The sequence below is a fragment of the Cryptosporidium muris genome, genomic scaffold (assembly GCF_000006515.1).
Source record: "Cryptosporidium muris RN66 scf_1106632373453 genomic scaffold, whole genome shotgun sequence".
Taxonomy (NCBI): Eukaryota; Apicomplexa; class Conoidasida; order Eucoccidiorida; family Cryptosporidiidae; genus Cryptosporidium; species Cryptosporidium muris.
This window is the reverse complement of record NW_002196570.1, coordinates 1230433-1251598: the sequence shown is the minus strand read 5'-3', so window position 1 is coordinate 1251598 and position 21166 is coordinate 1230433. Positions and strand designations below refer to the sequence as shown.

Here is a 21166-nt window from a genome sequence, read left to right as displayed (position 1 = left end):
GTGGGGATAAAATTTATATTACAACTTTAATAGAGAAGTAGATTTTTTTTTTTTTTTTTTTTTCTTTTTTTTTGTCTTAAATACTAAATATTATTTAATATTATATTAGGAAATAAAAAGTTAAAAAAAAATAAAAACCGCTAAAAATGTGGCGGTAAATAAAGTAATAAATAGACTATTTATAGTCAAATTAATATTAACAAGAAAATAATTGAACTACTTATAGCTAAATATAAATAAAAACAATAATTAATTATTATTTAATACCTAAATGACTAACTACTATAATGACTTAATGTATTTATCAGGTGAAAGGCCTCAATATATGATGTGTTGTATATGTGGTATAACAACTGACATAAACCCTTCTAGAATGTGTATAAATTGTATACGTTCTGAAGTAGATATAACTGAAGGGATTTCAAGACAAGTAATATTACCTTATTGTAAACATTGTAGAAGATTTCAAAAACCACCATGGATTTCTTGTGAACTTGAAAGCCGTGAATTACTTGCATTATGTTTGAAGAAAATTAGAGGTTTAAATAATGTAAGACTTATTGATGCTAGTTTTATATGGACAGAACCACATAGTCGTCGTTTAAAAGTCCGATGTGTTATCCAGAAAGAAGTTATGAATGGTGCAATAATGCAACAAACTATTATTGTAGAATTTTATATGCAAGGACAACAATGTGATGATTGTAAGAGAAGTTTTACTCCTCATATATGGAATTCAGTTGTACAAATACGTCAAAAAGTCCCACATAAGCGAACATTTTTATATTTAGAACAATTAATTCTTAAACATGGTGCTCATGAAAAAGTATCAAATATAGTTGAGAAGACAGATGGATTAGATTTTCAATTTCAACAGAAAACTCATGCTCAAAAATTAGTGGATTTTGTAATTCATTATTTTATATCTAAAGTAAAGACAAGTAGACAATTAATATCTCATGATTCTCATAGTAATACACATCATAATAAATTTACTTTTTCAGTTGAACTTTGTCCTGTATGTAGGGATGATCTTATTTTTATTCCAAAACATTTATGTACAAATTTATTTGGTGGTATATCATCATTTGTATTATGTAGTAAAATATCATCCAGAATGTATTTATTAGATCCATTTACAGGTAAAGAAGCAGAATTAGCTAATGAGAAATATTGGCAATATGCAGGTTTATCTACAAATAATATTGGTGCTTTTGCAATTATTTTGAATAAATTACATTTAGTAGATTTTTATGTATTAAATGTTGAAAAAGATTTAACTCAATTATGTGGAAATAAGAAAATAGTAATGGCTGAAGTTGAAGTATGTAAACCAAATGATTTAGGACAAGTAGATTCTACTGTAATAGTTAAAACACATCTTGGTGGAATTTTACACCCTGGAGATTGGGTTAGTGGTTATGATCTTCGTACTCTAAATAATATTGGTGAATTAGAAAATATTAAAGAATTTCAACAATGGTTAAATGCAAATCATGATGTTATTTTAGTAAGGAGAACTTATGCAAAAGATTTAGAATCTAAATATCAATCTATTTCAAGACCTTGGGTATTACAAAGATTACCACGTGAAATAGATGAAAATAATTTAGATAAGAAATATTATCAAGATAATATGAATAATGATATAGAAAATTTCAAACGTGAGATAGAAACAGATATTGAAATGCGTAAAGAGATTAATTTATATTGGGATCCTAGATCTAATATTGGAATAAGGGAACAATTTTATCAAAAAGCTAGGAAACCAAGATATTTAATTAAAAAGAAAAAGAATAATGAAACTTATTATGAAAAAATGATAGATGACACAATTATAGAAAATGTTACTGAATGTGATATTGATGATTATATACCTCAAGTTGATATTTCAGAACTTCTGGATGGTCTTACGTTAGATGATGAAATTTTATAAATATGTCAAATTATTAAGATAATAATAAAGATTATTAAACTTATATAATAAAGATATGAAGTAAAATATTATTTTAATATTTAAATTTATTATATATATATATTTAGCTCCAAATGTAAATACAAAAATTGTATAGTATTTAAAGGTTATTTTTTTTTTTCTCTTTTTTTAATTATATTAAACAAATTATTAGACTATAAAAGTATTTACAATCTAAAAATAAAATATTGTGAATTTATTAGTAGATATATTTCTATATCTCTTATTAATTATCTTCTTCTTTTTCTTCTTCTGTACCCTGAATACTACTATCTTCAATGTCAGAATTCTCTCCAGATGATGATAATTCAGAAGAATTATTAGAAGTGCTATTTGATAAGGGAGAATCTTCATCTCCTTCCTCTTCTTCTTCACTTACTTGAGATTTATCTTCATCTTCATCTTCAGCTTCTTTGTTATCTGGAGATATATTAGATTTATTAGAAGATGTTTCAAATAAACTTCCACCAGTTAAAATTGTTTCTGCTTCCTGAAGTAAACTTTTAGCTCCACTTTCAGCCTCTTCTATACTGGATGTTATAGTATTTGTATTTTCATCCTTTTTTTTATCTTCTTTTTCATTATCTTTTTCATTAACTTTTTCATCATCTTTTTCATTATCTTTTACACTTTGTTTATCTTCTTTTTCATCATTTCCTTTATTACCTTCATTTTTATCATTATTTTGATTAACTTCTTCTTTATTTAGATCTGTAATTAGTGATTTTTCATCATCTAATTTCTCATTCGATGCTTCTAATCCTTTAGAAAGACCTGATTTTACTAATTGCCTAAGTCTACGCCTAGTAACAAATTTAATTTTCCCATTTTCACTAACAAATGGGATTAACATATCAAATGGTTTTACTTTTTCATCTTTACCCTTTATAAGTAAATCCATTGTCTTAAATTCTACACCATATTGCCCACTTGTTGCATCTAAGACTAATGGTAAAAATGTTGCTCCATTAGGAAATGAAATAGTATTGGAATTTCCTGAATTTGGTATTGAAATATTACCTATTGGAGATGGTATTGCATTTTGTACTTTATTTGTCACCAAATTTGGTTTATTTGAATTATCTGCTGGTGTTGGTGTTTCAACTATTGGTTTTAAAGTTACAGTACCACCTGGTTTTACATTTGATGCAGCCTCTATTATGGATTCTGTTATATCAGATTTATTTTTAGATGTACCATATATTGCTTTATGACAACATTCAGTAATTGATTTAGCTTGTTCAATTTCAAGTTGTTTTGAAGCATCTAAAACTTCATTTTGAGGATGTGAAACTATATTTTGATTATTTGAAGGTGAAGGTGGAGGAATAAATGGAGGTAATCCTGGTAGTGGAGATCCATTGTTATTTGGAATAGAGGTTGAACCTGTATTAGCTGATGTTGAAACAGGTGATGCAGGTATAGCACCACCAGTATCTTGACCAGCAGATTGTATAGGATTAGGTTTATCTGGTTCAGTAGTATTATTATCTTGTACTTTTTTATCATCCCATCCACTAAAAAAGAAACTTTTTATTTTTATTCCTTTACTATCTTTTATATTTATTAAAATAAAAAAATATATTATATATATTAATAGATATTTTCTACTTAGAATAATATTCAAATATCTCTTTTTTTTATTCCCCATTATAATATTTCTCTATATGTCATGGAACCTAGTACAATTTATTATCTTTTTATTATTTCTCTTTGTATTATTCTTAGCAATTTTATTATTTATTTTATTTTATTGCATCCAAATTGCACATGTGTGAAGAAGTTAACACACAGACAAATAGTCCAAACTTTTCTTTATTCTCATTATTAAAAAAACATAAATATTCACATTACTTAATATATATTACTAAATATTTTAAGATATTAAAGAAATTCATAATTATTATAACTTTAATTTATCCCTTTAATATTTCATTTTATCAATTTTAACATTAAGTTATATAAAAAATATAAAATAATTACATATATGTATATAAATATATAAAATACTGTCTAATTAGTTATATATATTTAAAAAAAAAATAATAATAAATCTTAGTTTTTACAATTTTTTATTATTTTATTAAATCATACCGCCAGAATTGTAATACTTAAGGCGCCTTTATTATTATTATTTGTTTTTTCCCTTTTTCTTTTATTATTATTATGGCCCCAATATATAATCAATCATTTTCCCCAATTTCTACAATTTCACATGGTGAATATGGTAGTTCTGATGAATTTGAGGTATATAATAGAGCGGAAAGTGATTGTGATGAGACAATGGGACAAGATTGTAATGTAACATATAATATTGACCAAATTCTTGATTATGTATCATATTATATAGATACACCTAGTAATTCAATAGGTATCAAACATATAGATGAATGTATAAGACGTTGTAGAAATGTGGGATTCCGCAGATCAAGCATATTAAATTATTTAATTCAATCTGGTTATATTATATCTAGTAATTATACCACTCATGAAGATTCTATTGAAGATAGTTTAAGTTATATACAATCTATGTTACAAAATAAAAGATCTATTCCAAAATATAATGAAGAACTAGTAATAGTAATATCAGCTGTTGCAAAATTATTTATATTGGAAATTATGACAATAATAAATAAACAACTCAAACTTGAAGATATTAAAAAGAATAATGATAATAATAATAATAATAGTGAATTAATTATAGTACCTGCCCATATTCAAAATGCATTTTCTGTTCATAAATTCAAGATACCAAAATTATAATATCTAATCTATAATTTATAATATCTTTAAATTAAATATAAAAATAAAGAGGGGATTTTATTTATATTAATTCTTATTAGCGGTAGATATTAGAAATATTAATTATATTACTATTTAATAAAATTTATATAGTGTAAATAATATATATGATAGAAGAATCATCTAATAATGATAGCCTGATAGCTACATTTTGTGAAATAACAGGATGTAATGCTACAAAATCATCTGAAATATTGGAATCAACAAATTGGAATTTAGAAAATGCTCTCATATTATATTATGAAGAAAATAATAATGAAATAAATGAAATAACAAATGATAATACAGAACAAAAAGTAGAAATAAGTAATAATCACGAAATAAATAGACAACATAAATCAATATATGAAAATTTACTTAAATATATCAATATAACTATTAATTTCTTTATAAATACTATTTATGGGGTGTCTTCATTTATAACATCAATATTTACTATTCATAATGAACAATCAATATCTAGACAAATAAATATGAGAATATCTCCTGAAACAAGTATTACTAATGCTCAATTTGAGGCAGATCGTAAATTACGACAGGAACAAGATCAGGAATATCTTGATTCTCTTTATAAAGATTCTTTAAAAAAAGAAAAACTTTTAATGAAACAAAGAACACAACAACTTATTATTGATAGACGTAAAGAATTAAAGGAATATTTTAATAATGAAAAGGAACACATAAATGAACCTATTTCTACAGTATGTATTAGATTGCCAGATGGGAGTAAATTTCAAAGAATTTTTTGTATAAATGATCCTGTATTTAAGATATATGAATGGGTAGAATCACTTGGAGCAGATGAAACTAAATTAATACCAAATAATTTCTCTTTAAGGATGTCTCGTTCAACAAGTATTGAAATAGATAGAACATATAATAATAAGGATACAACATTAAAAGAATTAGGATTATATCCTAATGTTGTATTATTATTACATCTTCAGAATGATGAAGATGATGAATAATTATATTTTATATTTTAGGACTAATTTGTAAATAATACATAATATATATATTATTATTATGTCTATTTAATTTTTTATACTAAAAAAAAAGATAAGTACGTAATATTATTGAAATCATATATTTAAGAGTTTATATTCTATTTTAAAGATAATTTCTAATATTAAATAAAATTTAATAATTTTTTGAATTACCGCCTTCTTAAATTAGTTAAAAGTAATGTAAATACTCTATTACCCTAAAAATTAAATAATGAAATAGCGCCAATATAATATTAATTTTCTATTTTTAGGTAGTTAATAATTTAAAAAGGCGGTAACTCAAAAAATTATTAAATTTTATTTAATATTATAGGCGGTTATAATATTAATATTATTGTAGACAACTAAATAATTAGTGTAGACGTAGAAATAATGGCGCATTAAAAATAATAATATAAGTTGTCATTTGTTGCAAAGAAGACGGGAGGTTATAACGAAAAAAGAAAATATTATATAATTTTGTTTTACCTTTTATTACTTTAGGATAAAATAAGAGAAGAAAATGCCACCAGTAGGTAAAGCAGATCCATCTGAAGTCAGATATTTGTATATTCGCCAATTAGGAGGAGAAGTGGGAGCAACATCTGTCTTAGCTCCAAAATTAGGTCCTTTAGGTATGTCACCAAAAAAAGTAGGTGATGATATTGCTAAAGGTACTATGGCATGGAAGGGTATGAAGGTTTGTGTTAAACTTACAGTTCAGAATCGTCAAGCTAAAATTGATGTAGTCCCAACTGCAACTTCCTTATTAATTAAAGAATTAAAAGAACCACCACGTGATAGGAAGAAAGTTAAAAATATTAAACATAGTGGGAATTTATCATTAGAACAGATTTATACTGTTGCTCGTGCAATGCAATTTAAATCAAGAGCTAAAGAATTTTCTGGTACTGTTAAAGAAATTCTTGGTACCTGTAGTGCAATTGGATGTACTGTTGAAGGTCAGAGACCTATTGATCTTCAGGAGAAAATTGATGCAGGTAAAATTGATGTACCAGCTTCATAAATTTATTATTGGATTTTATTAGAAATTCATAATAAATGGAGATAATATTTTTAAGTGAAAGAATTAGACTGTAAAGATATTTATTAGCAGCTCTCTATAATTTTATCTAAGCTATTAAAATCTAGAAATGAAGTATTTCATTATAATGATCGTATCTAGGGATTTTTATGTAGGATCTATGATAAGTATTCAGTGATTTATTTATTATAAATATGTAAAAAATATAAATCGTTTAAAGTAAGACGTAGATTTTTATTAAATTAATGTAAATTATTTACTGTTAATAACTAATTTAATAGCGTAAAGTTTTAATAACATAAAATTTTAATAGCATAAGATCTTTAATAATATTTATTAATATTTTAGGAATATTATCTGGATGATATTTTACTAGAAATATATCCCCCCACATGCGCGTAAATTTTTAATGTGTATTTGCGGTTTATAATTAATAATAGGCTCCAATAATGATACATATATAGGTTGTATAGATAATTATATATAATCTATTACTGTAATAATATTGCGCATATATGTGTTGTACAAAGTGTGTAATATATTAATGTCTAATAGAAATAATAGGGGTTGAACTAGATAAACATTTTTTTTTTATTTTGGAAATCTAATAGATTTATTTTCAAGGGTTAATATATAATATTTCTAAGATTAAGAGTTGATATTTTGAAATTACAATGACAGAAACAACGAATATGAGAGAATCAAATGTATATATGGCAAAACTTGCTGAACAAGCAGAACGTTATGATGAAATGGCTAGATATATGAAAGATGTTGTTAGTAATCGTGAAGAAACTGAGGAATTGACTGTAGAAGAACGGAATTTATTAAGTGTAGCATACAAAAATGCAGTAGGTTCTAGAAGATCATCATGGAGAATTATCTCTTCAGTAGAACAAAAAGAACATAGTAGAAATGCTGAAGAAGCTAGTAAAATGTGTGCTAATTATAGAAGTAAGGTGGAAGTTGAGCTTACTGATATTTGTAATGATATTTTAAATATGTTAGATACTCATCTTATTCCATCAGCAACTACTCCAGATAGTAAAGTTTTTTATTTTAAAATGAAAGGTGATTATCATCGCTATATTTCGGAATTTTCTACAGGAGAAGCTAAACAAAAAGCTGCAGAAGATGCTTTAAAAGCATACAAAGATGCTACTTCAGTTGCTAAAGAATTGGAACCAACTCATCCAATCCGTTTAGGACTTGCATTAAACTTTTCTGTATTTCATTATGAAATTCTTAATGAACCTAGAGCTGCTATTGATATGGCTAAGGAGGCCTTTGAATCAGCAATTGAACATCTTGATAAATTATCAGAAGATTGTTACAAGGATTCTACACTTATTATGCAATTATTAAGAGATAATCTAACTCTTTGGACTGCAGATTTGGGAACTGCTGCAGAAGAAGGTGCTCCAGAAGCTTCATAAATGAATTTTTTTTTCCTTTTTTTTTATTATTTTATTCTTAATAATAAGATAATAAAACAAATAAGATAAACAATTTATGTAATTTTAGATAGATTAAGTTAGATTTGGAAGTTTAATATTTTACATAACAGTTTTCAATGTAAAATTTTGATATTATTGATTTAAATTTGTAACTTTAATATTTGTAGATATTTTTATTAAATATCATATCATAAGGCTTTAATGTTAGCAAATTTGAGCTAGCTTTAATTTAGGTATGATTATAGATCATTTTTCTTTTTTTTTTCTTTTCTTCTTCTTAATTTTATATTATCTTAAATTAAACTATTAACTATTATTAGGAGCGGTGTTAAAAATAAAATAATATTATATAATATAAAATAAAAAAAGAAAGAGATTTAAAGAGTTATTGTTTTTTTAATGGAGAACCAAGGTATACAACAGCTTGATTTTATATCAACTAAACGTAAAACACGTAAGGCATTACGTCCTGAATTTGCTGATACAAAATATGATATTGAAGAAACAAATCAATTATATAATACAAATGGTATATATAATGAAAATATAGAAACTTTTGAAATTGATAATAAAAATAATCATCATCATAAAGATAAAGATAATCATATAAATAACAATACAGATAATGAATATATTGATAATAATATACCTAAATCTATTATTAAAATATGTAATTTAAATAATAATATTTCAAATTCTAATAATATAAATACTAATATAAATATAGAAGAAAAAGATTGTACAAAATCTATTAATTTACATCATAATATAAATGATATATTATTAAATCAAGAAGAATTATGTAATATAAATGAAGGATCACCTTGTCCATTTTTAGTTGGTTCTAGTTCTGAAGCTTCATATGAAAGATCATGTACAATATACCCTACAATATCTCATATAGAATTTAATTCTGATAATGAAATAGATATAGATATATCTTCTTTAATATCAAGTTTACCAACAAGTATTTCTAATTTACAATATTCAGGTGGTATTAATGAATTACAAATTTGGTTAGGTGAAGTTATAGATCGTTGTGAAAGATTTGGTCTAGTTATACAAAATCGTTTAGAAGCTATAGAAAATGAAAAAAAGATTAAATATGATACTTCTCAAAATCAAAATTTAACAAAATATAATGAATTAATTTTACGTAAAGAATATTTATTAAGTGAATTGCAATCTATTGAAAATGAAATAAAAACTGAAGAGAAATTATTAAAAGATCAAGAAAATGAATTTAATATTCAAGAAGAAAAATTAAATGAAGAAACTAATAATCTTAAAAATGAATTAACTGATTTAACAAAATTAATTTGTTGGCTTGAAGAAATATTGCAATTACGTTTTATTCCAATTTTAAGATTTCAACATGAATTATTATTAGAAAATACTCGTGAAGAAAAAATACTTTTAAGATTAAGAAATGAGATCATTAAAATTGAAAATGAAGAGATTAATTTAAGAGAAAAATTACAAGAAATAAAAAAACAGAGTATTAATAAAAAGGATAATATAGAATTACTTGAAGAACAAGTAAAATTAGCACAAAATTCTAAATCAGAAAAATTACAAAAGGCTAATTTTAAAGAGGCTTCACTTATTACACAAACTATAATGTCTCTAAATAATCAGATTTTACAAGCTGAAGAGGAATTTAGAAGAATTTTATATAATGAGAAGGAAATTGATGAACGATTAGAAAGAATAAAGAAACTTCTTAACGATGAAACATCTAGATATGAAGATACACAGAATAATTTCATTATATCTAGAGACAATAGAAAGAAAGATATGACTAGGAATTTGCAAGAATTATCTAAACAATTAAAGGATTCAAATATTAATCTTTCTCATTCTACAAGTGAATTTATAAAGGATATTTCAGAAACTGTAATAAATAGAATGAATTCTGCAATACTTATTGAAGAGGCTCATCAAGAATATGACAAAATGGAAGTAAGGGAAGGAAGTAATCATTAATAACTATTTCTATTATTTAAATAAATAATATTGTAAATATTTAGAGATATTTAATAAAATCTAATTATATCCTATTTATAATAAAAATAAATCTATTGGTATTATTCTTAATATAAATAAATTATAATAAAATATATGAAGGGGGGAAGAACACGTCCATCTTCTAGTTCTTTTAATTTTACACGTAGGACAGAATTAAGTGAACAACAACGTTCAGAAATTCGTGAAGCTTTTGAATTATTTGATAGTGATTCTACTGGTTATATTGATGTAAAGGGAGGTAAAAAGTCGCAATGAGAGCATTAGGATTCGAACCAAAAAAAGAGGAACTTAGAAAAAATATTGTCAAATGTCGATATTAATGGAATGGTCAGTTATTCAGATTTTCATGATTTAGTTGAAATGAAAATTTTACAAAGGGATCCACGTGAAGAGATGTTAAAAGCTTTTAAATTATTTGATGATGATAATACAGGAAAAATTACTTTTAAAAATTTGAAGAGAGTTGCTAAAGAACTTGGTGAAAATATAGCAGATGAAGAAATTCAAGAAATGATTGATGAAGCTGATAGAGATGGTGATGGCGAGATAAATCAAGAAGAATTTATTAGGATTATGAGAAAGACAAATCTTTTCTAGTATATATAATACTTAATTAAGATACTTATATTGGATATTCGTATTTCTACTTGATATATTACTTAATATTATGTATATATATTAAATGAAAGAAATAAAATATATACAGGGAATATTAAAATTGTGATATTTTGATACATTATAGTAATAAGGTTTATTATAAAATATTGCTAAATATTAAAAAGGACTAAATAATTTAAATTTAATAACTCCAAATATTACTTTTATTATATTATAGGCGGTAGTGACGCTAATTAAATTTAAATAGTATAGTATATTATTATTGAATTTATCTATTCTTATTTTTATCATATTATTTATTGATTATTTGTATTATTTTCAATATTAACTAAACCGGAAACACACTGCCTGCATACTGGACATGAGATTTTCCTAGCAAGTAAATTACTAGTACATTCAATACATAAGCATGCATGTCTACAAGGCAATAAAATTGTTTGTTTTGGATTTGTAAGGCAAATTACACATAGATCATCTTGAGAATATTTATCATTAGATTTATTTTGTTCATTAATACTACTATTTGTAATATTTAAACCATATAAATCTTGTAATTCAAATACTTTACCATTATATTTTACACATTGCCTAATAACTCTGATTATATTTAATTTATCTTTTTGATTATTATTTGTTATATTAATTCTACAGAATGTAAATTGAGATATATCTGTAATATTTTGTATATTTTTTTTATCTGAAGCAATAGAAGATATAGTGTAGTTTGTATTTTTATCATTATCTTTATCTTTAATATTTATATCATTTCTAACCAAAGAAAGTGGTTTCAATAATATTAAAAATGAATTTACTAATGGTTTATCTAGATGAATAACTTTTGATTTATTTATACCATTAGGTAAATGTACCTTTAATATAGGGTTTAAATTTTCAATAATGTTTTCATTAATACTATCTGTAGAATATAAACTAAATAATGCATCTTCAGTGCAATCATATAAAAATTCTAATATTTGACCATTATTTGAAAGATTTATTGATTTTCTATTAATATTGCAAGGATTTTTGATAGCCTTAGCACTTTTTACTTTTAAAAAATGACAAGAATTTACATTAGATGTTTGAAATACATAATTTAGATTATTTGTATTTGAAATATCACTTTGATCTCTTATTGTATTAGAATTTAAAATAACTTGTTGTCTTGTTGGTCCATGATGATCATGAGCTTGTCTTATAAGGCTAAGTCCCATTACAATATATTAAGATATTTTTGATTTATATTTATTAGAATATATTTATAAATATCCTTCAAATTATAAGGATAAAGAAAGGCGGTGAAGTAATATTTATAAGTTTTATAAATAGAAGAAATAATTAAAAAAAAGAAGAAAAAAGAGAAGTAACTAGTTAAATTACTAAAAATGACCATCTATTTACTTTATAGAAAACTTTAGCTTATTTCCTAGAAGTTTTTTTTAGTTCAGCCTTAACTAAAGCCTGTCGTTTCTTACGAGCAACCAATAAAGAGTGCCTTTGAAAATCAGTCATATTTGCCTTAAATATCTTGGTAATACTAAAAATAATAAAAAAAAGAGTTATATAATATATATATGTAGATAAAGAAAAGTCATATCAGGCAGATTATTTCGAATATATCTTTATTTAATTAATGAATAAGTAGTATGTCAGTAAGTCAGATATTATATTATCACCATAAATATTAAATAAAATATATTCAAAGTAAGACGAACGAGACAAAGAAAGTTTACATCATTCTTGCCTGACATAAATAATTTATTCCTTTTATAGATAAATTTGAACTTACCATTTCTTACCAAAAGTAGTTTGATTAAATTTCTCAATTGAATCATCCTTACGAAGAATCTTTGTAATTGTACCAGTTCTTGCACCTCTTGGTATATGTGCCTTTATTTGTGTTAATGTAAGTCTTTTCAATGGAATACTTTGTCTTCTAACTCCTGTAGTTGGACCATCTACCAATACACGATTAAAATTGACAATATCAACAATAAAGCATAATTTCCCTGTATCTGGACCAAATTGGATACGGCATAAACGACCTGGTTCAACAAAACGGCTAAATAAAGTCATCTTTATAAGTTAAATTATATCTTTATAATTTTAGTATAATTGTCTTATTATTATTAAACACAAAATTAAGCCGGAAAATATATTATTACTTAAATTCCGCGTCTTCTAGAGTACACTTTTTTTTTTTCTTCTTAATAGCTAAATATAAATAATCAATATTTAGTATTTAGTATTAATAATCTAATAGCTCTAATTATTATTTAAAAAGTATAGTCTAATACTATTAAGTATTAAATTGTCTTTGAATGAGGATGAGACGAGACGAGACAAATGTGACCGCTTAGCAATGAATATTATCCTTAATAATCAGATAGGTACCGAACTACTTTTTAAAATGAAATTTAAATTACTTACATGTAAATTTTATATTATTTTAAAATATTTAACAATAATTATAATTATTGTAATATATAATATATTATACCTTTTTATTTTTATTTATTTTTAGAAATAATTTACTTAATTTTACACCGATCTTTTTAATTAAAAGTGACTTCCCAATGACATCTTGAATAATTTCTGTGTTTTTATTATCTTCACTTCGATTATTATCATTATTATTATTTTGATCTAATTCTGCACAATAAAGAGAATAAGCATAATATAAGCTAGTAAAGAAAATAGTTCCATTTTCAAGTAACATTAAATGTCTTGGCCATACCCAACGAATATGATGTTTATTTGGAGTATTTATATCAACTTTTTTAATTATCTCACCTTTTCTATTTAATAAGACAATATTATCTGTTTCTGTTAATATAATTAAATATAATGGATGACTTGTACAAGTTGATGTAATAAATCTACTTGGTGATTTTGTTACAAATCTTGTATTCATAAATGAATGTATATTATTAGAATTTGATATACAAATTGTAATATCAAAATTTACAATCATATAATTTGAAATTACTAATACAATTGATTGATATCCCCAGAATTTTGCATCATTTATATTCCATCTAGAATCTAATAATTTTGATTTATTAGATGTTAAATTTGATAATTTAAATAAGGTTGGATAATGATATCTATAATTTGGTAATATATAACTAATTTTATATTGATTTGAAGAATTATATGAAATTTCTGATTTTAATTTTGATGATAAAAGGCACCATGGTTTAATTGGAAAATTAAGTAAAAATAAAGGAGGTAAGTTTAATATTGAAATAATTCCTTCAGAATTATCTTGAATAATATTATCAGGAATATGAATAACTTGTAGTGAACATAATATAGAATGATGTAATCTATCTGGTGATCTTTCAATAGCAATCACAAGTTTATTTTTATAATCATAATCTAAAAGTATAAATTCTCTGTCTGGTATATTAAAATTTAACCATTTAATTGATATTTTATCCACTTTATCAATTCCTAAATATGAATTTGATATAGAACATACTATAAAAGAGGGAATTTCATTATTATAATCATTAGATTCATCAATATTAGATGATATACTAAGTTTATCACCAATCACTTGTCCATATTGTATATTAGATCTAAGTTCTAGATGTTGAAAATATTGTGAATCAGTTATATTAATATTCATTGGGATAACAGGTGTGTATTCTGATGTCTTTACTATAAAATTTGTAGTTGAAGAAGAACCTAATAATATATTTAATATTTCAGTATTTCTAATATTAATATGTCTAATTGAATATATAGGCTGTATTATAATAAAAGGATCTAAATTATTGGATTTTTCACTTAATGATAATTGCTTATTAGTTTCATTTATATTTTTACAGTATATATAACCATTCCATGTTCCAATAATAAAAATTTCCCCATTAGTATTTATTGTACATGGTGGAGATGTTAAAGGTATTCTAGCAATTCTTTTAATCTGGTTTTGAGAATTATTCGAATTCATTAATAACAAATTTATAAAAACATAATATCCAAGAGTTGGATTTAACCATTCCTCTTATTTAATAAATTGTCATTATCCAAAAAATTTGCAAATTTTTCTACTGTATATAGAAACTTTGTATGTAAATTTTTAAATAAAAAGGCGGGAAATAAAATATTATTAATAAAATAGAAAAATAGAAAATAAAAATAATAATTGAGTAACTTCTTTAGCCTGAATATTAACAATAGTATTTCTATTTTGAATTTTTTTTAGGGAATTTTATAACTAATTATTTGGTTTTTTTTTGATTTGGATTTCATTGTCAAAATATCAACATTGAATATGACATCTCATAGAAGTCAAGAGAGTTTGAATACAACTCCAGAAATTCAACTTCAAATAACAAACAAGCTTAAAGAGATATTTGGTGATGATGATGTCTCTGTATTAACAGATTATATATGTCATATGTTAAGTCATAATCAACCAAGAGAGCATATTATAAATGAACTAAAAGAATTCTTATCAGATGAAGCAACACAATTTGGGACATGGGTTTGTGATTTTGTAGAATCTGAATCAATAAAAAATGTAGAGAATAGTGACAATATATCAATTAAAGAAAAAAAATCTAATGAAGGTAATTCACTAGACGATGCTATTTCTAGTGTCATAAAGGATAAAACAATGAGTGGAAGGTCTATGGCAATTATTGGAGCTCAAAGAAATAGGAATTACAAAAATTTACCAACAAATACTTTTGGAAATAAATTTCCGAAAGTATATAATTATAGAAGTGCTCCATATACTGGTACAATTGGTAATCAAAATGGATTAGTTGGTAGATTTTTACATCCTTATAATCAGGTTTCAAATACTAATAACCAAACTGGAGGGCTTACAAATTCTGGAAATTCAATACAAACAGGAGGATCTATTCAATCAAATAAAATAAAGATTAGATGTAAAAATTGGCCAAATTGTGAATCAGGTGATCATTGTCTTTATATACATCCAAATGAAGCTTGTAAGCTTTGGCCCCATTGTCCTTATGGACCTGGATGTTTTTATATTCATCCTGGTGTACCATGTAGGTATGGTTTAAGTTGTTACAATACATTATGTAATTATTCTCATCCAAATGGTTGGGATCCAAATCATATTGAAGCTCCAGTTTTTAAATATGGAGGATATAAGAATACAACCCTTATAATTAATAATAATAAACGTTTAAACAATGATGGAAATAGAAATAATGAGGATAATAATAAAGTTATAACTAATGGAGATGATATAAATAATGTTAATAATATTAGTAAAAAGTCTGTGATAAATAGTTCATTAGCACTAGTAACAGATACATCTTCAAATATACAATGTAATTCTACTGATATAATGAATACTGATGTAAATAAATAAAAATATCCTAACTTTATATAGAATAAATAGTAGATATCGAGATATATAAAGTGATTATTTATTTGTGTTATGAAATATAGTGATTAAGATACTATTATTGGTAATACTTAAGGATATTTAGGAATATAAATTAATATACATTACTTTATAAATGATCTAAGGGCTTTGTAGAGTTAATAAAAATATATTAATATTATAAATAATATGGTTAAACCGTGAGATTAAGCACCTTGGAATTACAATAGAACTTTTCTCTTATTAAGAAATTTATTATTAATAAAAATGAAATTATTTGAATAGATTTATATGATTGTGGGGACAATGAAATATTGATAGTTTTTAAATTGTAAATATATTATTATTTATAAATATCTTATAGATATTTATTTTTCTGACTTCCTTTTTTTCTTTTTTTCTTTTTATAATACTAAGGAGTTATATTTTCATATTAATTACATACAATGTTTCTTGAATATAGTTCATATATACTAATATGGGATCTTTTTCTCATATATGTATATATATTGTAGTGTTTATATCTAATGTCTAATATTAGCTTTTATTTCTTTGATAAGAAAATATACTTTCCTTACACTTCATAACCTATGAATATGTGAGACGAGACATGACCATCAATTTTAAATAGTATTATACAAGCATATTAAAGGCGCCATTATGGGACTCCTTGGTGTCTACAAAGGACAAGGTGGGACTTTCTTTTGGAAATTGAACCATACAAAAAGGAAATTAGTATAAAAGTATAGAATGCCAGTTATATATTCAATAAACACTAGTAACAAGTTTGCTGCATTGAGTGTGAGTGATGATGAGGGTGAACCTGTTAAACCACAATTAGAAGAGAAACTAAAAAAGTCTGAGCAGATAATTATTAAGAACAATATTAGTAATAATAAATCTAATATAGAAGTTAACTCCCGAAGTGAGGAGGCAATAATCTCGAGTCAGGTACCTGTAAATAATATTGAAAAGGACTTAAGAGGTCGTAGAAGAGGTGGTAGTAGTATTTGTAGAGGTAGTAGAGGTGGTTACATTGATCATCATGGAAGGACATTCGATCGTCGTGATGGGTCAGGTAGAGGTCGTAGAATTCCTAAACATGGAGCTGGAGTTGGTAATTGGGGCACAACTGAAGATGAAGTTAAGGCTGGAACTAAAGTAGATAATAGTATGACCAACTTTCAAGAAAATGAACATCATTCAGTTGAAGATTGCAATAATAATACGGGAATGAACAAAGTAGATGATTCACCATTAATAGTTAGCTATGAAGATTACATGAAACAATTAGATGCAAAACGGATTGGAGTTAAGCAAGATACCTATATAGAAACTAATAATATTCAGAAAGATTTTGAGAAAGAAGATTTAAAGCGATATGTTAGACAATATGGATCTACTAATTCAAGTATTAAGAAACAGCGTTCACCAAGGAATTTTAATAAGAATGAAAAAACTAAACTAAATTACTTTGAATTAGCTGCACAATATGGACGTAGGGCTACAGGTCGCAGAGATAATAATTTTAATAGAAAAGAGAAAGGTGATACTAATTCTAATTTACGTACAGCAAAAGTATCTGGGAGACGTGAGGCACCAGATGTTACTGACATTCGTGCATTTCCAGAACTTAGCAATTCTTCATCATAGTTTATTATTACAATTTTAACTAGCTTAACAAATAATAAATTACTTGTACTAATATATATAAATCTGAAAGAGTTGTTTTTTAAATGAAGATACTCAGAATAATAATATTTATAATATGCATGGAACAGAAATTTAGCAAATTAAATGAACATTTAGAAAAGTACTTTTGGAAACTTTTATTGAATTGTAATTGCACTAAAAAATGTAAACTAGTTTTTGGTTTTGTCATACTTTGTTTTGAATATTGCATTTTTTTAAATCATTTGGCTCCTAATTGTATTTCTATCATAACTAAACTTTGTCACTTTTATTCTCGTAATTATTAAAGCTATTTGTAATACTTATGTTATTGAATCCTAAAGTGTTCAGAAATCTATATACTAATATAGCTATTAATACAATATCTAAAGCTTTGATTTCCTTGTTAATAGTTTATAGACTTCTCTTATATTTATATTGACTTTATTATTTCTGTTAATTTATATTATTAATCATTATTTTTAGTTTCTTCAAATAAATCTAATTTAGGAGCTACAGTATTAATAATATATATATAATACACTATTATCAATTAAATATATTCATATCTCAATGCTATTATTTTGTACACATCCTATAGATTTTTGGTATGAACTTTCTAATTTTTCCTTTTTTGATTGAGATGTTGTTGAACGTGATTCAGAAAAATCAATAACATATTGTGAATTACGTTTCTTTTCTGTTTTAAAATTTTCTAATTCTGGTGTCATTCTATTAGTTTCTGAGTCATAACCTGATTCTATTTGATAATTTGTCATTTTTATATTTGAAATACAATTTAAACACATTACTTCTTCTTCAATATATTCACTTGAATCCAATAAATTTTCATACTTCTTACCTTTATTGACTATAAATTGTAATAACTCCTTTGATGTTATTATTCCTTCATAATGTATACTAGAATTATCTGATGAATATATTAGCATAGATCCAACTTTATTAATTGGAATATAAGATAACAATGACAATAGTGTTGCAATACATATTTTACCATCAATACATAATACTTTATTCTGCAAGGTTTCAGAATTTGTAATTAATGAAATAGAATTTAATCTTTCAATATTAGAAACTGATTCATCTGATATTAAAATATTTGAAAGCTTTTTAAAGCATTCCCGATTAATTAATTTCCTAATTTCATATTCACATTTCCTATTATCCTGATAAATTCTATATTTATCTTCTTTCAAATTTATTAGTTTTGTTAAATCTAAAAAACCAATAATAACAGTATTTTCATTCAAAATTCGAAAATTATTATCTAGTTTAAATTCAATATCTTCATCTATTGTATTATTACTATTATACTTCATTAAATTATAAGATAATGTTTCATTAGTTAGATTTCTCTCACCTTGTAATAATTCTTTACTAACAATATTTTCTTGCTCATCTTGTACAATTAAGCTACAACTATTGTGACCAGAATTTATAGAATATGATAATGATAGCTGCTTTGTTTTAGTTGTTCCCATAATAATCAATTCTGTTATTCCATTATATATATATTTATTTACTAGTTCCATATTAATACTATCATTTACATTATAAAATACACATTTACTAATAGGTAACATTATTGTAGAAATATATTGTTTGCCTGCTAATAAAATACTTTCCATCAAAAATAGTTCATACATACTTATTATTTTTCCCCTTGCATGATACTCAAGAAAATTTTTTAATTCATCTCTTTTATAATATATTTCACCATGATATCCTACTGTATTATCTAAAATATAAGCAATTGGCTTAATTAATGGAAATAATATTAGTTGTATGATTCTTATTAATGGAGAAAAAAAACCACCAATCAATAATCCATATTTTGCACAAATAGCTTGTGGAATTATTTCACCAAATATCATTATTAATAGTGTAGATATTGCAAAACCTAACCATCCAGAAGTAAGTTCAGATACTAATATTGAGAAACCGGCATTTACAGTAACATTACCAAATAACAACGTTACCAATAAGAGATTTCCATCACGTCTTAAAGGAAGTAAACGACGAGCATACTTCGACTTACGTTTTGATAATCCTGATTTTCCAGTGATTGTTGTAGATACCTGTAAATACAATACATCCAGTGTCATCATACCTAGAGTAAGTCCTGAGAATAAGGCAGATCCTATTGCTAAAATGACTGATGTTGCTATAAGGACTGGGGTTGATAAATAATGTACTGTCTCCATTTTCAAAGGTTTAAAGTTTTATTTAATAAAGTATCTTTAATTTAAATAACTATTAAGCCACAATTATAGATGCTCGTAAATTTTAGCGCCTTATAAGCATTACATGTATCATTTACAAAACTTAATGCCACGTAATTGTTGCAGGTACCTAATATATATAAATAATATGTATAATAGTTCTAAAATATCTCTCTGTGAGTTCGTTTAGGTTTTAATTTTAAATATCCAATAATTAAATGAATAATGATATACTTAAAATTATATATTAAAGATGGAACTAAGAAAATTGACCACTTTTTTTTAAAAAAAAAAAAAAAAGATGAATAAGATTAAATAAAATAAGCTAATAATTCCCTCTTTTATCTGTATAACTTTGATATATTTCATAAATAGCTCAATTTTGACTTAAATTACTTATAATAAGAGTTAAGAGGTTATTGTGATTTGATATTTTTAGCTTGCTTTACTTTGAATTTTTTCAATCTATCAAAAATATAGATAAATAATATTAAGATACTAAAATATATAAAAATAAAGAGTTAACATACCTTTGATGATTTCTCTATAAGTGTCTTCTGAAGATCTTGTGAAACTTTTGATATACTTTGGAGCTCAGATTTAATATATTCAAGTCTTTTTGAGACATTGGCTTTAGAATCTTCAAGAGATTGTTTGACCATAACATTTCCAACAAGTTTAAAAATAACTGCATCAGATTCTAACTGTTCTAATTCTTTGAAAACCATATCATTTTCACTCTGTTGGGTTATCAAGAGTCGATGTCTCTCAGAAATTTGTTCATACTTCTTTTGAGTATCAACAAACTCTTTTGTTAAAGTTTCAAGTGATTTGAAATCCATATAAGAGGTATTATATAACAAGTACTAGTTTGTTATATCTTAATTTTTTTCCAATTAGTACTACAGACACTAGGTAGCCTCTTATTAACAAGTTAGAATAACAGTCAAATACCCGCTAAGTT

General features: G+C 24.5%; 15 protein-coding genes across 15 annotated transcripts, besides 43 other annotated features; 9 read left to right on the top strand and 6 right to left on the bottom strand.

Annotated features, from left to right (window-relative positions):
• Positions 1-42: 42 nt before the first annotated feature.
• Positions 43-73: a microsatellite.
• A 3-nt stretch (positions 74-76) lies between these two features.
• Positions 77-137: a sequence feature (AT_rich).
• A 90-nt stretch (positions 138-227) lies between these two features.
• Positions 228-266: a sequence feature (AT_rich).
• A 5-nt stretch (positions 267-271) lies between these two features.
• On the top strand, positions 272-1936 carry CMU_042970 (NMD3 family protein; the record flags this gene model as incomplete). Its single annotated transcript, XM_002139536.1, has 1 exon — positions 272-1936. One exon carries the CDS (start codon positions 272-274, stop codon positions 1934-1936), a length of 1665 nt encoding a protein of 554 aa, XP_002139572.1.
• Positions 1926-2042: a sequence feature (AT_rich).
• A 40-nt stretch (positions 2043-2082) lies between these two features.
• Positions 2083-2165: a sequence feature (AT_rich).
• A 36-nt stretch (positions 2166-2201) lies between these two features.
• Positions 2202-3626, bottom strand: CMU_042960 (uncharacterized protein; the record flags this gene model as incomplete). Its single annotated transcript, XM_002139535.1, has 1 exon — positions 2202-3626. The coding sequence occupies one exon, from the start codon at positions 3624-3626 to the stop codon at positions 2202-2204; it is 1425 nt and encodes a 474-aa protein (XP_002139571.1).
• Positions 2323-2389: a sequence feature (GA-rich).
• Positions 2519-2682: a sequence feature (A-rich).
• Positions 3531-3582: a sequence feature (AT_rich).
• Positions 3627-3663: 37 nt separating the features above from the next.
• Positions 3664-3730: a sequence feature (A-rich).
• Positions 3731-3798: 68 nt separating this feature from the next.
• Positions 3799-4064: a sequence feature (AT_rich).
• Positions 4065-4141: 77 nt separating this feature from the next.
• On the top strand, positions 4142-4738 carry CMU_042950 (uncharacterized protein; the record flags this gene model as incomplete). The annotated part of the gene is made up of 1 exon (XM_002139534.1): positions 4142-4738. The coding sequence occupies one exon, from the start codon at positions 4142-4144 to the stop codon at positions 4736-4738; it is 597 nt and encodes a 198-aa protein (XP_002139570.1).
• Positions 4640-4664: a microsatellite.
• Positions 4729-4886: a sequence feature (AT_rich).
• CMU_042940 (UBX domain-containing protein) lies at positions 4885-5745 on the top strand (the record flags this gene model as incomplete). Its single annotated transcript, XM_002139533.1, has 1 exon — positions 4885-5745. The coding sequence occupies one exon, from the start codon at positions 4885-4887 to the stop codon at positions 5743-5745; it is 861 nt and encodes a 286-aa protein (XP_002139569.1).
• Positions 5018-5149: a microsatellite.
• Positions 5741-5930: a sequence feature (AT_rich).
• Positions 5931-6065: 135 nt separating this feature from the next.
• Positions 6066-6096: a sequence feature (AT_rich).
• Positions 6097-6286: 190 nt separating this feature from the next.
• Positions 6287-6790, top strand: CMU_042930 (60S ribosomal protein L12, putative; the record flags this gene model as incomplete). Its single annotated transcript, XM_002139532.1, has 1 exon — positions 6287-6790. The coding sequence occupies one exon, from the start codon at positions 6287-6289 to the stop codon at positions 6788-6790; it is 504 nt and encodes a 167-aa protein (XP_002139568.1).
• A 195-nt stretch (positions 6791-6985) lies between these two features.
• Positions 6986-7019: a sequence feature (AT_rich).
• A 19-nt stretch (positions 7020-7038) lies between these two features.
• Positions 7039-7155: a sequence feature (AT_rich).
• A 327-nt stretch (positions 7156-7482) lies between these two features.
• Positions 7483-8244, top strand: CMU_042920 (14-3-3 family protein; the record flags this gene model as incomplete). Its single annotated transcript, XM_002139531.1, has 1 exon — positions 7483-8244. The coding sequence occupies one exon, from the start codon at positions 7483-7485 to the stop codon at positions 8242-8244; it is 762 nt and encodes a 253-aa protein (XP_002139567.1).
• Positions 8245-8260: 16 nt separating this feature from the next.
• Positions 8261-8331: a sequence feature (AT_rich).
• A 53-nt stretch (positions 8332-8384) lies between these two features.
• Positions 8385-8449: a sequence feature (AT_rich).
• Positions 8450-8542: 93 nt separating this feature from the next.
• Positions 8543-8584: a sequence feature (AT_rich).
• Positions 8585-8596: 12 nt separating this feature from the next.
• Positions 8597-8635: a sequence feature (T-rich).
• Positions 8636-8664: 29 nt separating this feature from the next.
• CMU_042910 (uncharacterized protein) lies at positions 8665-10251 on the top strand (the record flags this gene model as incomplete). The annotated part of the gene is made up of 1 exon (XM_002139530.1): positions 8665-10251. The coding sequence occupies one exon, from the start codon at positions 8665-8667 to the stop codon at positions 10249-10251; it is 1587 nt and encodes a 528-aa protein (XP_002139566.1).
• Positions 8829-8989: a microsatellite.
• Positions 10247-10388: a sequence feature (AT_rich).
• On the top strand, positions 10387-10890 carry CMU_042900 (centrin protein, putative; the record flags this gene model as incomplete). Its single annotated transcript, XM_002139529.1, has 2 exons — positions 10387-10531; positions 10634-10890. 2 exons carry the CDS (start codon positions 10387-10389, stop codon positions 10888-10890), a joined length of 402 nt encoding a protein of 133 aa, XP_002139565.1.
• Positions 10891-10943: 53 nt separating this feature from the next.
• Positions 10944-10996: a sequence feature (AT_rich).
• Positions 10997-11078: 82 nt separating this feature from the next.
• Positions 11079-11099: a sequence feature (AT_rich).
• Positions 11100-11165: 66 nt separating this feature from the next.
• Positions 11166-11238: a microsatellite.
• CMU_042890 (zinc finger, C3HC4 type domain-containing protein) lies at positions 11208-12125 on the bottom strand (the record flags this gene model as incomplete). Its single annotated transcript, XM_002139528.1, has 1 exon — positions 11208-12125. One exon carries the CDS (start codon positions 12123-12125, stop codon positions 11208-11210), a length of 918 nt encoding a protein of 305 aa, XP_002139564.1.
• Positions 11512-11556: a sequence feature (AT_rich).
• A 3-nt stretch (positions 12126-12128) lies between the features above and the next one.
• Positions 12129-12180: a sequence feature (AT_rich).
• Positions 12181-12215: 35 nt separating this feature from the next.
• Positions 12216-12259: a sequence feature (AT_rich).
• Positions 12260-12330: 71 nt separating this feature from the next.
• CMU_042880 (60S ribosomal protein L14, putative) lies at positions 12331-12987 on the bottom strand (the record flags this gene model as incomplete). Its single annotated transcript, XM_002139527.1, has 2 exons — positions 12331-12448; positions 12701-12987. The coding sequence occupies 2 exons, from the start codon at positions 12985-12987 to the stop codon at positions 12331-12333; spliced, it is 405 nt and encodes a 134-aa protein (XP_002139563.1).
• Positions 12450-12487: a sequence feature (AT_rich).
• Positions 12589-12611: a sequence feature (AT_rich).
• A 1-nt stretch (position 12988) lies between the features above and the next one.
• Positions 12989-13045: a sequence feature (AT_rich).
• Positions 13046-13313: 268 nt separating this feature from the next.
• Positions 13314-13455: a sequence feature (AT_rich).
• On the bottom strand, positions 13406-14872 carry CMU_042870 (uncharacterized protein; the record flags this gene model as incomplete). Its single annotated transcript, XM_002139526.1, has 1 exon — positions 13406-14872. The coding sequence occupies one exon, from the start codon at positions 14870-14872 to the stop codon at positions 13406-13408; it is 1467 nt and encodes a 488-aa protein (XP_002139562.1).
• Positions 14873-15018: 146 nt separating this feature from the next.
• Positions 15019-15069: a sequence feature (AT_rich).
• A 127-nt stretch (positions 15070-15196) lies between these two features.
• On the top strand, positions 15197-16273 carry CMU_042860 (uncharacterized protein; the record flags this gene model as incomplete). The annotated part of the gene is made up of 1 exon (XM_002139525.1): positions 15197-16273. One exon carries the CDS (start codon positions 15197-15199, stop codon positions 16271-16273), a length of 1077 nt encoding a protein of 358 aa, XP_002139561.1.
• Positions 16064-16176: a microsatellite.
• A 173-nt stretch (positions 16274-16446) lies between the features above and the next one.
• Positions 16447-16479: a sequence feature (AT_rich).
• Positions 16480-16528: 49 nt separating this feature from the next.
• Positions 16529-16567: a sequence feature (AT_rich).
• A 42-nt stretch (positions 16568-16609) lies between these two features.
• Positions 16610-16664: a sequence feature (AT_rich).
• Positions 16665-17023: 359 nt separating this feature from the next.
• On the top strand, positions 17024-17992 carry CMU_042850 (uncharacterized protein). The gene has a single exon (XM_002139524.1). It carries the CDS (start codon positions 17039-17041, stop codon positions 17939-17941), a length of 903 nt encoding a protein of 300 aa, XP_002139560.1. The 5' UTR covers positions 17024-17038; the 3' UTR covers positions 17942-17992.
• Positions 17993-18386: 394 nt separating this feature from the next.
• Positions 18387-18444: a sequence feature (AT_rich).
• Positions 18445-18478: 34 nt separating this feature from the next.
• Positions 18479-18523: a sequence feature (AT_rich).
• CMU_042840 (uncharacterized protein) lies at positions 18523-20184 on the bottom strand (the record flags this gene model as incomplete). Its single annotated transcript, XM_002139523.1, has 1 exon — positions 18523-20184. One exon carries the CDS (start codon positions 20182-20184, stop codon positions 18523-18525), a length of 1662 nt encoding a protein of 553 aa, XP_002139559.1.
• Positions 20185-20393: 209 nt separating this feature from the next.
• Positions 20394-20454: a sequence feature (AT_rich).
• A 24-nt stretch (positions 20455-20478) lies between these two features.
• Positions 20479-20526: a sequence feature (AT_rich).
• Positions 20527-20637: 111 nt separating this feature from the next.
• On the bottom strand, positions 20638-21044 carry CMU_042830 (prefoldin subunit 6, putative; the record flags this gene model as incomplete). The annotated part of the gene is made up of 2 exons (XM_002139522.1): positions 20638-20667; positions 20733-21044. The coding sequence occupies 2 exons, from the start codon at positions 21042-21044 to the stop codon at positions 20638-20640; spliced, it is 342 nt and encodes a 113-aa protein (XP_002139558.1).
• Positions 20673-20720: a sequence feature (AT_rich).
• Positions 21045-21166: the final 122 nt, after the last annotated feature.